The sequence below is a fragment of the Carcharhinus amblyrhynchos genome, chromosome 18 (assembly GCF_965287045.1).
Source record: "Carcharhinus amblyrhynchos chromosome 18, sCarAmb.v2.hapA, whole genome shotgun sequence".
Taxonomy (NCBI): Eukaryota; Metazoa; Chordata; class Chondrichthyes; order Carcharhiniformes; family Carcharhinidae; genus Carcharhinus; species Carcharhinus amblyrhynchos.
Window position 1 is genome coordinate 18,341,396 of NC_137341.1, and position 16,566 is coordinate 18,357,961.

The 16,566-nt window shown below is 49.0% G+C and overlaps 1 protein-coding gene across 3 annotated transcripts in view; it reads right to left on the reverse strand.

Annotated features, from left to right (window-relative positions):
- Positions 1 to 16,566, reverse strand: part of ints1 (integrator complex subunit 1) — a 105,003-nt gene that overhangs the window by 78,013 nt on the left and 10,424 nt on the right. For all 3 annotated transcript variants that reach the window (XM_080206441.1, XM_080206440.1, XM_080206442.1), the window contains exons 6-12: positions 12,034 to 12,193; positions 11,547 to 11,655; positions 8,106 to 8,292; positions 4,548 to 4,693; positions 3,213 to 3,354; positions 2,136 to 2,312; positions 810 to 918 (exon numbers count right to left, since the gene is read on the reverse strand). In XM_080206441.1, the coding sequence (XP_080062567.1) occupies positions 810 to 918; positions 2,136 to 2,312; positions 3,213 to 3,354; positions 4,548 to 4,693; positions 8,106 to 8,292; positions 11,547 to 11,655; positions 12,034 to 12,193 (1,030 nt within the window). The remainder of the gene's footprint in view (positions 1 to 809; positions 919 to 2,135; positions 2,313 to 3,212; positions 3,355 to 4,547; positions 4,694 to 8,105; positions 8,293 to 11,546; positions 11,656 to 12,033; positions 12,194 to 16,566) is intronic.

Here is a 16,566-nt window from a genome sequence, read left to right on the forward strand (position 1 = left end):
TTAATGGCAGTTAATTCATACACTGCAATCTGGGGACCAAGCAACTACAATAAGGAAAACACTGCCTGACGAACGCAGCCTGCTTCATTTAAAGGTATACCTGTAAACATGTATCCCTAAGCTTTCTATCTTTGTGAGCTACTTAAGAAAATACCCATGGAGCCTTATATAATGCCTAAAGTTCCTCTTAATCTGCTTATCCGGTATCTCAAGTTGCTAATATGACATGATTCAAAGAACTTGCATTTAGAGAGCACCTTCCATAATCTCAGGGTTCTCCAACACACTTTCCAAACAATGAAATACTTTTTTAAAGTACAGTTGTTGCTGTAATGTAGGAAACTCAACAGCCAATTTGCACACATCAAGTTCTCATAAACATCAATGCGATAATGCCCAGAGAATCTATTTTCGTTAAGCTTTCTGTAAAGGGATAAACAAGGGCCATGACACTGGGAAGAACTGCCCTGCTCTCCTTCAAAATAGTACAACAGGATCTTACAGGTTTACAAGAGAGGGAAAGTGGGGCCTCAGTTCAATGTCTCCAGTAAAGAATTGCACCCTTAGACAGTTTAAAACTTCTCCAGTATTTCACCTAAATTACATACTCAAGTCTCCAGAATGGGACTTTTGTGGGAGTTTGGTGAGTGAAAATTTGCTGCTACGTTCTCTACATTACAGCAGTGACTATGCTTCAAAAAGTATTTCATTGGCTGTAAAGTGCCCTGAGATTTTAACAGTTTAGTCCAATCACACAATTTCCAGAGAGAGTTGTCTGACCCCGCTGCTCGCCCTGTGCAATTCCTTACTCTTCTTCTCGCCTTTGTCCCAGGCAAGTCCTGCTTCTTTTACTTGAGCTGTAATCCCCAACATCATTGACAGGGTCAGCAGGTCCGTCACTTGGATCACAAAACGCTCCTATATAATCAAGAAAGCAACTTAGTATGCCTGGCTGTAAAATGCATTTGTTATATTAATTACGTGAAAAGACAAAAGAAAACCCAATAAATAAGGTGATAGATTGCCACTTCTTTTTGTGGCATTCAGCAGTCACTGTCGTAGATATTTGTTACTTGCTGTAGACTCCGGGGTCGTAAAAGCCAACAGCAGCACAGTGGTTAGCACTGCTGCCTCACAGCACCAAGGACACAGGTTCAATTCTGGCCTCAGTTCTCCCCGTGTCTGCATGGGTTTCCTCCGGGTGCTCCAGTTTCCTCCCATATGCATGTACAGGTGATTGGCCATTCTTAGTTGCCCCTTAGTGTCAGGGGGATTAGCAGGGAAATATGTGGAGTTACAGGGATAGGACATGAGTGGGATTGTTGTCAGTGCAGACTCGATGGGTCAAATGGCCGCCTTCTACACTATAGGGATTCTATATTATCATAGGTGAATTCAGATTCCTCACAGTCTCTGCCATAGCCAAACCATAAAAAGATGATGGCAATTTATCAAATGTAATGGGGAAGGGATGTTGTTGATTTATCTCTTCCCTTGGACACTTTGCTGCCACTCGGAGTTATATCAAACAATATCCAAATTGCGTGATGTGTTTGTTGCACACCACAATCCTGCTGATCTAAATCACGAAGCCTCAAGCCTCAAAGCAGACGAGAATCTTGCTGCCGATCTGCACCTACGCTGATGGGTAACTCTATAGTTTCCATGGAAATCAATCAATTCTTTTAAATGACTCATCAAATGGCTCAATTGACAAATTCATAGTCCGGTGTGGTACTGAGCCACACAAACAAACACAGGAATGTCCATTCAAACTCTCCAGCTTATTTTGTCACTCAATAAGATCAGGGAAGATTGCACATCTTTACTGACTTAACACCAAGGGAACAGTGTAACATTACGTCTGGTAAAGCAGGGGCTGTGGGGTAATCTGTCAGGGTATCTGCTGCTGGCTCCCATTTGAAGAATGGCCAACTGGCTGAGGTTTAAGAAAAATGCAATGGAATTGTACGGCAGCATGTAGCATTGCAAAGGGTGACAGCAAAGAATAAAATTCTAACAAACAGAAGGTTAGGTATTTTGATAACTTTAGGTGTCACTTTGTGATTTCCTCCCATCAGCTTAGTTACTTGAATTTGTGTACTACATAGCTGTACTTACAAAACAGTGCCCACCTTAAACTCCATTTCTAGATAAGTCTGTTCCTTACGCTCCTGCATCAAACCCAGGCAGAAGGACGGAAAGTTAATCTCGTGTTTTGTCTGTTTAATAATTTCCCGCAGTAGCGCTCGAGATGCACGAAGGTAATCGTCCTTATTGGTGAGTAGGTCCTGGAACACCATGGCCAGGTACTAATAGGAAAAAAAAAACAACCTTAATATACATACAACACAGCTGCCCCACAAAACTCTGCACAAATCACATCAACCTAATCACTAACCAGCTAACAGATACAAAGAGATAGAGCAGTTCAACCTGTTGATAGTGTGGTCCAGTCTGAGCCACGCAGATCAGAGATGTGTCAAGTTCAGTTTCTGGTCTGTAATCATGTCGCTGCTCTCAGTGAATATAGCTACAACCAGCTTCAATGCCCCCTGGGGTTGAAGTTACAAGGGAAGAGGAGGGGATATCAGATGAAGGTACGTGGACTGTTTAATTCCTTGCATTTTGTTTAGCTTCGGTATGAATCATATCGATAGAATTTACTGTATAGGAACAGGCCAATTAGCTGACTGGTCTATGTTCCACATGAACATCCCTCCACTCCTCTTCATATAATCCTATCGGTATTTCCTTCTATTCCTTTCTCCCTTGTGTTTATCTTGTTCTGTGTTAAATGTATCTATGCTATTTGTCTTAACTCCATGAGATAATGAGTCCCACGTTGTAATCACTCTCAAAATCTAGAAGAACATCCTGTATCTGAAGCTGTCAAGAAATGAGTTGCACAATCACAATCGATCAGTGTCAACTCCCTGTTTTGATCCTCCCAAAGGCCCTTCACTTAATAACTGGCAAAGTACACACCAGTCCTCAGGTCTATTGCTCTCCAATCAGTTGCTGGAGAAAAGTGATTCATCATTTGCCCTTTTCATCCGCTCCCCCCCTCCCCCACCCAGATTGGTAGTGTCCTGTTCACAGAGTTGTGCACAGGTAGTACTTCCGCTTTGACGTACATTTTTTTGTCCAATGTTTAGTGTGTGTGAAGCTCCAGGTCTGATGTGATTGACTATATGTAGTGAAGGGCTCACCTTGGGGGCCAGCTCAGAGTTGTGCTGTAGCACCGTGTAAAGGATCTGCATGTTGTTTGGGTTCCGTGCATTCGACAATTCGTTAAAAATCACAAACTTCACAAGCGTCCCCAGGTTATCCCGGTGAGCATTCAGTAACTCCCTGGGATGAAATCGTAGGGGAAAAACATTAAAGCAAAGCACTTATACATTTGTTTTATATTATTATGTAGTATAGATGTAACATGACATTCAAAATTCACTGCTCAAAATGGTAATGAAAACAGACTGAATAATAACTTTCAGAAGGGAATTGGATGAACGCATGAAGTACAAAAACCGCAAAGCTACGAGGAAAGAGCAAGGAATTTGAAAGAACTGTCCAGTTATTCCAAAAGAGTTTGCACAGGCACAATGCACAGAATGGCCTCTTTCTATGCTGTATGACTTTACAATTGGTTATTCACACGGCAAAATGAATCTGCATTTACAAATTATTCATCTGATTTAATACATTTGCAAGTACTTTTCAAATACCAACAGCAATCTATGGAGATACTGGCCAGTGCAGTGGATAGCACACTTTGATTGGATTCTGATCCAACTCAAAAAATGAATCTAGCATCTTTGATATATTAGGATAAGGAAATCTAACTCAGATCAGACAGTTCGCAGGTACAGAATCTCCAGTGTATTGCAAGACTGAGACGTTGTCTTGCAGGGAGCACACACAGTCATCATCCAGGACCTATGATTAAAATAGTCGTCAGTGATGACCCAAGCATGCTACACACAGCAGGTTTCTACATCAATTAAAGTACAAGTAAAGGCTGTGAGAGAAATTGAAGTACATAAACAAATTTGTAAAAATGATCCTTTGTTACACTGAATGCATAGACCAAAAAAAATGCCATTCAGTCCAACTGGTCCATGCCGGTGTTTATGTTCCACGTGTGATCCCTCCTCCCCTTCTTCATCAAACTCCAATTCTTCCTCCATCATATACTTCTATAGCTTCTCCTATTCAGCTCAACTAACTGCATAGCAACGGCTGCCTGGGTAAAGCAGCTTCTTCTGAATTTCTTATCCGATTTATTAGCAGCTATCTTATATCAATGGCACCCTAGCTTTGGATGAAGTACACCTTCCCAACTTTTAGTCTTTGAGTTCTGAAGAAGTAATATTGGACTCTGCTTCTTCTCTCCACAGGTGCTGCCACACCTGCTAAGTTTTTCCAGCATTCTGTGTTTATTTCTCAATTTCTAGGATTGTTTCCCTTTGGCCTCCATAATCTGTCTGGCTTCCTAATCCCTCCTGGGTACAGTTAACAGGACAGCTGGTGGTTCAATTACTCACTTAATGCACAGCATGTAATGGTTCAGCAACACTTTAGGCTTCAGGCGAATTTTGATGAGATTCGACATAACCTCCATGTCCTCTGTCCCATGTGTAGAGCAGTTGGTGCATACTGACATCAGCAGGTCCTGAGCTGGGCGGGTCAGCTATCAAACAAACAGACAGTGAGTAGTTACACACACAGGGTGAAGGTGTCCATTCAAATTAGGATATGCAAAGCACAATGAGGTTCAAATTTCCCCTTCATGAACTCTGATTGTAATCTTTAGATCTGCTACTGAGCCTAAGGCAGAAAAATGTTGAATTAAATTTTGGTGAGGGGAAGAAGAGATTGACAGAACACTGCAGGTACACAACATCAGTACTACCTTCACAGCCCTTTTTCAAAAGAAAAGGCTAGCATTTCATAAATGCCTCATTATCATTTGTTCTTTGATACTGTGGAGGATAACAACGCTGCATTTAAATACTGCATCTAATGTGGAAAAACATCTTAAGTCGCTTCACAGGAAAGTTATCAGACCGAATTTGATACTAAGACAAGGTCATTAATGGTAGCATAATTAAAACTGGGAATTTGCAAGAGATGGAATTGGAGGACAGCAGGAATCTCGAAAGATTGTATGGGTCAAGGAGATACAGTGATGGGGAGGGCAAGGCCACGGAAGGATTTGAAAACAGGGATGACTATTTTAAAATCAGAGCATTGAAGATCATCTCACTTCCTTTGCAGTGAATTATTTGATGACTTTTCAGATCTATCTTTTGCTCGATATGAGCTGCAACAGATTAGGGATCTTGGGGCTCCAGGGGGGCTTCCTCAGCTGGCATTTTAAATTTAGCATCAGCAATGCTACAGGCCCCATGCTTTTTCGTTTTGTTGCCACTTATGAACATCTATTTTTCGTTGCTTCAGAATCACTCTTCACCAACTTTAATATCTCTTATAACATACATATTATAATGGGGTTATGTTATGTGTTAATTCAAAGGATTTCCATTTGAAATTCTGCAGCATTCTTGATTCAGTTCCTAGTACACAGATGGCACCACAGCATATAATTACTATATGGTTGGGCTAAATCTTACCAAAAAAATGCTGTTTCCGGCGAGAAAATTGACATGTCTAACAACATTTTGCCAAAAAATATCAAAAGTTGTGTTTCACACACACCAGCAAAACCCAGCTGCAGAGAGATCAGGACACCATCATTAAAGGGCACCCCAATCACAACATGGATAAACCTCCCCCTCAGTCCACCATGGAAGGGTCAGGGGCTCCCCTCCTCCATCCCAACCAGAGTCCGTCCTCCCTCACTGGCCACAATGAGGCCTCTACTGGGGCCCACCTCTTGACACAGGCATAGTGCCAACCTGTGCCAAGGGGTAGCACCAGGGGACATGTCCCTCTCCCCCAGAGGCTATACTTTTCTTTACGCTCCTGGGGAGACCCCCGACAGGTTCACATCTGTGTGTTGTAGACCATGCTGTTATCAACATACGGCAGAGGGTGGGGCGGGGGGGTCAATATCTGGTGAGGCAGTGGGTTAATATTTAAATGTAATCAAATTAATGTAAAGCAGATGCACACCCAATATGGATATGAAAGTGTTGACGTGACCGGCAAGGGTTGGGGAAGATCTGAAATCCAACTTCTGGATCTTGAGGCCCTGCCGGTATTCACACAGATGGCAAACGTGGACTCAGGATCATTCCCATTGTCTCTGCACCTTACTGACTACATACTTAAGGATTGGTGGAGAATATTAAACAAGAAAAATAAATTACTTAAGAATTACAAAGAGTAATTCCAGACGTCGCTGGATTCCGGGGAAGTGCCGGATGATTGGAAAACGGCTAATGTTACGCCGTTGTTTAAGAAGGGTGCCAGGCAAAAGGCGGGGAATTATAGGCCGGTTAGTTTAACGTCTGTGGTGGGTAAAATGTTAGAATCTGTCATTAAGGAGGAAATTGCGAGGCATCTTGAAGGGAATTGCTTGATAGAGCAGACGCAGCACGGTTTCATTAAAGGGAAGTCGTGTCTGACAAATTTACTGGAATTCTATGAGGATGTGTCTAGGGCGGTGGATAGAGGAGAGTCGGTGGATGTGGTCTTTCTAGATTTTCAGAAGGCGTTTGACAAAGTACCTCGCAAGAGGTTATTGCAGAAGGTCGAGGGACATGGAGTTGGGGGTAGGGTGTTAGCGTGGATAGAGGATTGGTTGTCAAATAGGAGCCAGAGAGTGGGGGTCAATGGGTGCTATTCGGATTGGCGGATGGTGACTAGTGGAGGGCCCCAGGGGTCAGTGCTGAGGCCTCAGCTATTTACCATTTATATAGATGATCTGGAGGAGGGAACCGAGTGTAGGGTGTCGAAATTTGCTGATGACACCAAGATTGGGGGAACGGCAAATTGTGCGGAGGGTGTGGAGAGTCTGCAGAAGGATCTAGATAGGCTGGGCGAATGGGCCAGGAAATGGCAAATGGAATTTAATGTTGGCAAGTGCGAGGTGGTCCACTTTGGTAGGAAGAATGGTAGGAAGGACTATTACTTACGGGGCGAAAAACTGCAGCAGGCGACGGTGCAGAGGGACCTCGGGGTCCTTGTGCATGAGTCGCAAAAACCCAGCTTGCAGGTGCAGCAGGTGGTCAGGAAGGCGAATGGGATGCTGGCCTTCATAGCGAGGGGGATTGAAAATAAAAGTAGGGAGGTCTTGCTGCAGCTGAATAGGGCATTGGTGAGGCCGCAGCTGGAGTACTGTGTGCAGTTTTGGGCGCCGCACCTGCGCAAAGATATTTTGGCCTTGGAGGGAGTGCAGAGGAGGTTTACTAGGCTGATACTGGAGTTGAGGGGGTTGAGCTATGAGGAGAGGCTGAATAAACTGGGCTTGTACTCGTTAGAGTTTAGAAGAATGAGGGGAGATCTCATTGAGACATATAAGATGATGAATGGGATGGATAGGATAGAGTGGAGAGACTCTTCCCGCTCAAAAAAGACAGTAGGACTAGGGGGCACAGCCTCAAGATAAAAGGGGGGCGGTTTAGAACGGAGTTGAGGAGGAACTTCTTCACTCAAAGGGTGGTGAATCTCTGGAATTCTCTGCCCGTTGAAGTGGTGGAGGCTGCCTCGCTAAATATTTTTAAGACGCGGGTTGATGGGTTTTTGATAAGAGAGGGATTAAGGGTTATGGGGAGAAAGCGGGAAAGTGGAACTGAGCAGCGACAGATCAGCCATGATCTTATTGAATGGCGGGACAGGCTCGAAGGGCTAGATGGCCTACTCCTGCTCCTATTTCTTATGTTCTTATGTTCTTAGTTTGTTTGTTGTTTTGTGAAGAAGGGTTTGGAGTTTGGTCAAATGTGGTCAAAGGTTTATTTCACAACATCACCACACTGAAAGGAAACTGAGGTCCAAAGTAGGAGGTGTGTTTTTAGAACCATAACATCCGTTCTCATTGTCAGATGTCACATTCAGTAAAACAAAGTTCCTTTATTCTATTTCCCTCATGAACTTGTGAGCCTTGACCTTTGATCCTGCTTCACACAATGACGTCCCACCTTTGGGTTTTGTAGCCACATCTCCAGCCGTTGAACAGTCATCAGACGGATTTCTTTATAGCCGCAGGTGGTGGTGAGTAGCCGCAGAAGATTCCGTGAGACATTATCCATAGGCTGGCGGCGATTGAGCTGATCGCGAAGCATGTCAATAACATAATCTTCCACACTTTCGGCCAGGTCCTCATACCTAGAAAAAATCGGACAAAATAAAATGGAACCAATTCAGAATCAAACTCAGTTTTACGGATGGGAAGGGGGGGGGGGGGGGGGGGGGAGGAGGGCGCGGGGGGGGAAAAGGGCGCGGGGGGGGGGAAAGGGCGCGGGGGGGGGAAAGGGCGCGGGGGGGGGGAAAGGGCGCGGGGGGGGGAAAAGGGCGCGGGGGGGGGAAAAGGGCGCGGGGGGGGGAAAAGGGCGCGGGGGGGGAAAAGGGCGCGGGGGGGGGAAAGGGCGCGGGGGGGGGAAAGGGCGCGGGGGGGGGAAAGGGCGCGGGGGGGGAAAGGGCGCGGGGGGGGGAAAGGGCGCGGGGGGGGGAAAGGGCGCGGGGGGGGGGAAGGGCGCGGGGGGGGGAAAGGGCGCGGGGGGGGGAAAGGGCGCGGGGGGGGGAAAGGGCGCGGGGGGGGAAAGGGCGCGGGGGGGGGAAAGGGCGCGGGGGGGGAGGGGGGAAAGGGCGCGGGGGGGGAAAGGGCGCGGGGGGGGGAAAGGGCGCGGGGGGGGGAAAGGGCGCGGGGGGGGAAAGGGCGCGGGGGGGGGAAAGGGCGCGGGGGGGGGAAAGGGCGCGGGGGGGGAAAGGGCGCGGGGGGGGGAAAGGGCGCGGGGGGGGAAGGGCGCGGGGGGGGGAAGGGCGCGAGGGGGGGGAAGGGCGCGAGGGGGGGGAAGGGCGCGAGGGGGGGGAAGGGCGCGAGGGGGGGGAAGGGCGCGAGGGGGGGGAAGGGCGCGAGGGGGGGGAAGGGCGCGAGGGGGGGGAAGGGCGCGAGGGGGGGGAAGGGCGCGAGGGGGGGAAGGGCGCGAGGGGGGGAAGGGCGCGAGGGGTGGGAAGGGCGCGAGGGGGGGGAAGGGCGCGAGGGGGGGGAAGGGCGCGAGGGGGGGGAAGGGCGCGAGGGGGGGGAAGGGCGCGAGGGGGGGGAAGGGCGCGAGGGGGGGGAAGGGCGCGAGGGGGGGGAAGGGCGCGAGGGGGGGGAAGGGCGCGAGGGGGGGGAAGGGCGCGAGGGGGGGGAAGGGCGCGAGGGGGGGGAAGGGCGCGAGGGGGGGGAAGGGCGCGAGGGGGGGGAAGGGCGCGAGGGGGGGGAAGGGCGCGAGGGGGGGGAAGGGCGCGAGGGGGGGGAAGGGCGCGAGGGGGGGGAAGGGCGCGAGGGGGGGGAAGGGCGCGAGGGGGGGGAAGGGCGCGAGGGGGGGGAAGGGCGCGAGGGGGGGGAAGGGCGCGAGGGGGGGAAGGGCGCGAGGGGGGGAAGGGCGCGAGGGGGGGGAAGGGCGCGAGGGGGGGAAGGGCGCGAGGGGGGGGAAGGGCGCGAGGGGGGGAAGGGCGCGAGGGGGGGAAGGGCGCGAGGGGGGGGAAGGGCGCGAGGGGGGGAAGGGCGCGAGGGGGGGAAGGGCGCGAGGGGGGGAAGGGCGCGAGGGGGGGGAAGGGCGCGAGGGGGGGGAAGGGCGCGAGGGGGGGGAAGGGCGCGAGGGGGGGGAAGGGCGCGAGGGGGGGGAAGGGCGCGAGGGGGGGGAAGGGCGCGAGGGGGGGGAAGGGCGCGAGGGGGGGGAAGGGCGCGAGGGGGGGGAAGGGCGCGAGGGGGGGGAAGGGCGCGAGGGGGGGGAAGGGCGCGAGGGGGGGGAAGGGCGCGAGGGGGGGGAAGGGCGCGAGGGGGGGGAAGGGCGCGAGGGGGGGGAAGGGCGCGAGGGGGGGGAAGGGCGCGAGGGGGGGGAAGGGCGCGAGGGGGGGGAAGGGCGCGAGGGGGGGGAAGGGCGCGAGGGGGGGGAAGGGCGCGAGGGGGGGAAGGGCGCGAGGGGGGGGAAGGGCGCGAGGGGGGGAAGGGCGCGAGGGGGGGAAGGGCGCGAGGGGGGGAAGGGCGCGAGGGGGGGAAGGGCGCGAGGGGGGGAAGGGCGCGAGGGGGGGAAGGGCGCGAGGGGGGGAAGGGCGCGAGGGGGGGAAGGGCGCGAGGGGGGGGAAGGGCGCGAGGGGGGGAAGGGCGCGAGGGGGGGAAGGGCGCGAGGGGGGGAAGGGCGCGAGGGGGGGAAGGGCGCGAGGGGGGGAAGGGCGCGAGGGGGGGGAAGGGCGCGAGGGGGGGGAAGGGCGCGAGGGGGGGAAGGGCGCGAGGGGGGGGAAGGGCGCGGGGGGGGAAGGGCGCGGGGGGGGAAGGGCGCGAGGGGGGGAAGGGCGCGAGGGGGGGGAAGGGCGCGGGGGGGGGAAGGGCGCGAGGGGGGGGAAGGGCGCGAGGGGGGGGAAGGGCGCGAGGGGGGGGGAAGGGCGCGAGGGGGGGAAGGGCGCGAGGGGGGGGAAGGGCGCGAGGGGGGGGAAGGGCGCGAGGGGGGAAGGGCGCGAGGGGGGAAGGGCGCGAGGGGGGGGAAGGCACGAGGGGGGGAGGGCACGAGGGGGGAAGGGCGCGAGGGGGGAAGGGCGCGAGGGGGGGGAAGGCACGAGGGGGGGAGGGCACGAGGGGGGGAGGGGATAGTTGCCACAACATTGCGAAAAACGGGCTTTTGTTTCACACAAGTGATAACCAAGCTCTAACTTACGCCCTCTATGCTTTGCAAAAGCTTTTGCTGCAGAAGGACTGCTGAAGCCTCCAGGCTTGCAGCTATCAAAAAAAACAGAAAAACAGAACACGTTCTCCCAAAATGCCAGTTAAAAACCCTCGATATTTGACTCATACCATCACTATGAAGCAATAGCAACTAATTAGGAGAAGGCAGAATCAGAGCGTGGTTCCCCATAGCAACTGTAAAAATAAGAATCTCGAGAGTCTAATGAAATAAAACCAGAAGCTAATTTGTAATGATTATGAAAATGCATTTTGACTGCATAAAAAAAAACACGCAGCTGAATAATTAATTCTCTAAGTCCAGGCACTCAAAGCATTCTCCAGGCTTTGGAAAACTGAAAATTACAGAAAGCCCATAAAAGTCATACCAGTCTCATTTCTCAACTCTGGTACAATTTCATACCCAATCACAGCCTAGGTCCCAATATGGGACTTTTCTCCATTTTATGTGTAGTGCACACAGCAAAATAACCTTTATAGACTCATTTCATCAGTTAAACGTGCCCCTCAGGCTAGGGAATAACAGGACCTGCTGTTTAAAATGTATCTCTGTCACTGGGCTTCAGCAATTCACTTTTGATACCAAACTACAAAACGTTTCAGAACCTCAGGCTTCAGGCCCTATTCCAGCATGGTCGTCATCCCCTGCTGCCTGTACCTTGCCATGCTCACCACAGAATAACACAAATGTTCTTACCTGGGCATCACCTGGCCCGATTCCACATCTGGACTTAGTTTCTCTTCTGCAATAAGCAGCTCGGTCTGATTATCATCGTCATCTGGTGTAGAGGGATGTGGACTCCCACCTGCAGGATAGTGTAAGAAAAGTGGCTGCCACTATACATTGCAAAATTTAAGAGATAATAAATAATAAATCCAATCAGCAATTCAGGAGAAAATTCTTTGCCCAGATAGTAGATAGAACGTGGAACTTGTTATTGAGCATTTGAGATGAATAACATAGATACATTTCTGGGGAAAAGTAAAGTAAAAGTGTAAAGTTTTAAAGTTTGTTTATTAGTCACAAGTAGGCTTACATTAACACTGCAATGAAGTTAGCTGAGCAGATAAAATGGTCAGATTCTGATGGAATTGCTGCATTTTTTCTATATTTAATTGATTACTGGTTATTCCTTCCTTCCCCATGGTATTTACAATCTCGTCTCTGGCCCTGCAGTTCTCACCTGCGCTGAGATCACCGCCAATCTTGCCCCCGTCTGCCTGAAGCAGCATGCTTTTTGGGGGCATCTTTGTGCCGAAAGCAGTTTGAATGTTCTCAACAAACGTTTTACACTGGGGACTGTCCACCCAGATACGTTCCCCAAGTGAGTCCTCAATGTATACCTGCAAAGGAAAAGAGGCAGCAAATGCTGAACTGTTGCTTCCAAAAACTTAGCCAATGAAAGAAAACACACAATTGCAATAAAGGTTTGGATGCAGTAGCATAGTGATTATATTACTGGACTTGTGTTCCAGAGAGCTAACAATCTGGAGAGACATGCTCAAATCCCAGGAACTGGGGAATTTAAACACAATGATTTGTTAATTCTGCAGTCTCAATAACAGCGACCTTGGAACAACAGGATTGTCATAAAATTCCACACAGTTCTTCAAGAAAAACAAAGTGTCATCTTCATCCAATTTGGTCATACTAAGCTTTGAGGTACTGATGGATAAAGATAAGTATAGTCCTCAAGTTAAGGTGCTAAATTGGGGGAAGGCTAATTACAACAATATTAGGCAGGAACTGAAGAAAACAGATTGGGGGCAGATGTTTGAGGGCAAATCAACATCTGGCATGTGGGAGGCTTTCGAGTGTAAGTTGATAGGGATTCAGGACTGGCACATTTCTGTAAGGATGAAGGATAAGTATGGCAAGTTTTGGAAACCTTCGATAACGAGAGATATTGTCAGCCTAGTCAAAGAGAAAAAGGAAGCATTTGTCAAAGCTAGGAGTCTGGGAACACATGAAGCAAGTATGGGATACAAGGAGAATAAAAGGAAACTTAAGCAAGGAGTAAAAACGTCTAAAAGGGGTCATGAAAAACATTGGCCAGCAAGATTGAGGAAAATCCCAAGGCTTTTATACATATATAAAGAGTAAGAGGGTAGCCCCACTCAAGAACAAGGGAGGGAATCTACGCGTGAAGCCAGAGGAAATGGGCGAGGTATTCACCAAAGAGAATGGCAGATAATAAGTCTGGAAAAGGATGTGTAGATAGTTTGAGTCATGTTGAGATCAAAAAGGTGGTGGTATTGGGGTGTTGAGAAACATTAAGGGCCTGATGGGATATACCCCAGAATACTGAGAGAGGCAAGGGAAGAAATTGCTGGGGCCGTGACAGAAATCTTTGCATTCTCACTGGCTACAGGGAGGTCCCAGAGTTTTGGAGAATAGCCAATGTTGTTCCTTTGTTTAAGAAGGGTAGCATGAATAATCCAGTGATTACAGGCCAGCAAGCCTCACATCAGTGGGGGAAATTATTGAAGAGGATTCTCCGAAACAGGATTTATTCCCACTTGGAAATAAGTGGACGTATTAATGAGAGGCAACATGGTTTTGTGAAGGGGAGGTCATGTCCCACGAACTTGATTGAGCTTTTCGAGGAAGTGACGAAGATGATTGATGAGAGTAAGGCAGCGGATGTTGCCTACATGGACCTCAGTAAGGCCTCTGACAAGGTCACTCAGGGCAGACTGGTGGAGAAGGTAAAGTCACATGGGATCAGAGGTGAGCTAGCAAGGTGGATACAAAACTGACTCGGTCAAAGAAAACAGGGGGTAGCAGTGGAAGGGTGTGTTTCTGAATGGAGGGCTGTGACAAGTGGTGTTCCTCAGGGATCAGTGCTGGGACCTTTGCTGTTTGTAATATATATAAGTGATTTGGAGGAAAATGTAACTGGTTTGATTATAAGTTTGCGAACGACACAAGGTTGGTGAATTTGCAGATAGCGATGAGGACCATCAGAGGGTACAGCAGGAGATCAGTTGGAGACCTGGGCGGAGAGATGGCAGATGGAGTTTAATCCAGACAAATATGATGTAATGCACTTTGGAAGGTCTAATACAGATAGGAAATGTGCAGTAAATGGCAGAACCCTTAAGAGTACTGATAGGCAAAGGGATCTGGGTGTACAGGTACACAGGTTACTGAAAGTGGCAATGCAGATGGAGAAGGTGGTCAAGGAGGCATATGGCATGCTTGCCTTCATCAGCCAGGGTACTGAGTTTAAAAATTGGCAAGTCAGGTTGCAGCTTCACAGAACCTTGGTTAGGTCTCACTTGGAATATGGTGCTCAATTCTGGTCACCACACTACTAGACGGATGTGGAGGCTTTGGAGAGGGTACAGAAAAGATTTACCAGGATGTTGCCTAGTATGGACGGCATTAGCTATGAGGAGAGGTTAGAGAAACTTAGTTTGTTCTCACTGGAGCGACAAAGGTTGAGGGGAGACCTGATAGAAGTCTGCAAGATTATGAGAGGCATGGACACAGTGGATAGTCAGAAGCTTCTTCCCAGGGTGGAAGACTCAATTACTCGGGGGCATATGTCTAAGGTGTAAGGGGAAAGGTTTAAAGGAGATGTATGAGGCAGACTTTTTTACAGAGAGTAGTGGGTGCCCGGAACTTGCTGCCGGGGGAGATAGTGAAAGCAGATATAGTAGTGACTTTTAAGGGGCATCTTGACAAGTACATGAATAGGATGGAAATAGAGGGATATGGTGCCAGGAAAGGTAGGGGGTTTTAGTTAAATCAGGCAGCATGGTCAGTGCAGGCTTGGAGGGCCAAAGGGCCTGTTCCTGTGCTGTCATGTTCTTTGTTCTTAATGCAATTGACTCTTAACTGCCCTCTGAAACAATCTAGCAGGCCACTCCACTGTATGAATTATTTATGTTGACTCTGTTGAGAATAAAACAGGGCTGACTACCAGACATCAACCTAGGCACCCAACATGGCACACCCTGTCCAGTCAAACATGAAGTCCTCCCCACTAAAATCTGGAAACTTTTGTTAAAATTGGAAGAGCTTTCCCGCAGATTAGTCAAGCAACAGACTATACATTACATATGAATTACATACAGGTGTATTCAGCTTTTAAATAAGACGTGTTTCTTTTGTGGAAATATAAGCCAAAGACAGTTGAGGACATAAATCCTGAGAGATCCCTGCATGGGTGAAACTAAGAGAAAAAATGGAATATCACAACAGGCATTTCAAAGAAAGAAGCCAAGCAAAAGTGAACTGGCATCTCCTGTGGAGATAATGGAAGCTGATTATCATCTCAACAGGACGTATGTCCTGTAAGCCATGCCCCAGACCTGTTTTGTGGGTTTTCCCCTCCCAGGAATACACAAGGATCTGTCATTAAAAAATAGCTACAAAACTTGGTGTGTGAACTAGTGCTGGGTATGTGTGTGTTGTATCACATAAGCAAGAAAAGACACAGTAGTCATCCCTTGTTCTTTCTCTGACTGTTGAAGCAAGCCAAGTCAGTAAAACCACTGTTGAAAAGGAAGTAAGGCAACTTTTCAGCTACCTTAAAATCTCAAAACTAAACTTCAACTGCTGATATCAGCTCTACTGGAACAACAAATCTCAAACAGCCTCAATGTATTCCTCACAAACAAGTCAAAAACTGATGAGTATATCCCATTTTTAAACTTACTTTTGGACCGTGCATGTGTTTTATTATTTTCCTTGTGTTTAGTATTTAATAAACTCACTCTTTAACTCAAGAAAGCCTGGCTAAATGGACTCCTTTTATAGAACATAGAACAGTACAGCACAGTACAGCCCTGCAGCCCTCGCTGTTGTGCCGAGCTATGTCCGAACCCAAGACCACTCCCTATCATTTTGGTAAGACACATCTTTCTTTTAAGACATAAATACATTAAAAGTGGGAAAAGTATCTGCAAGGGAAGGGATCCCTTTGAAGTAATCTTGCTGCCGTCAACCAAGGGGATTGAATAAAAAAAGGGAGCCAGTTCATCCCTCCTCACCGAGGGGCATAACAATTTGGGATATCCCACCCCAGAATTTAACAAACCGGGGCTCATGCCAAGACAGTTCCCACTGGGGGTAACAAATTTTGGGACGTTGACAGGAGACCGATCATAACATGTCACAGATATATCTACCAATGACAGCAATGCTAAGAGTGGCCATCACAATCTTTGTGGAGACAAAGTCCTGATCTTCAATCATCTACCATCGTGTTCTGTAGCACCATCACCAACTTGAAACTCAGGATCATAGAAACATTTGCAGGCCATTCAGCCTCCAAGCTTGTTCTGTATTTTAATTAGGTCATGGCTGAATTCCATATACCCGATTTTGCCTCATAAACCTTTATACCTTTGGTACATGTGGGTGCCAACGACGTAGGCAAAATGCGAACTGAGGATCTGGGGAGGGAGTATGAGAAGCTGGGAATGGAATTAAAGAGTAGAACCGACAAGGTAGTTATCTCTGGGCTACTGCCTGAACCGAGGGCAGACGGGCGTAGGGTTGATAGGATTAAGGAAGTGAATGGGTGGCTCAGGGATTGGTGTGGGAGGAATGGGTTTGCATTTATGGGGCATTGGCATCAGTATTGGGGTAGGTGGAACCTGTTCGGGTGGGATGGGGTGGGTCTGAACCGTGCTGGGACCAGAGTGCTGGCGAATAGAGTAAAGAGGACTGTAGACAGGGCTTTAAACTAATTAGGGGGGGGGAG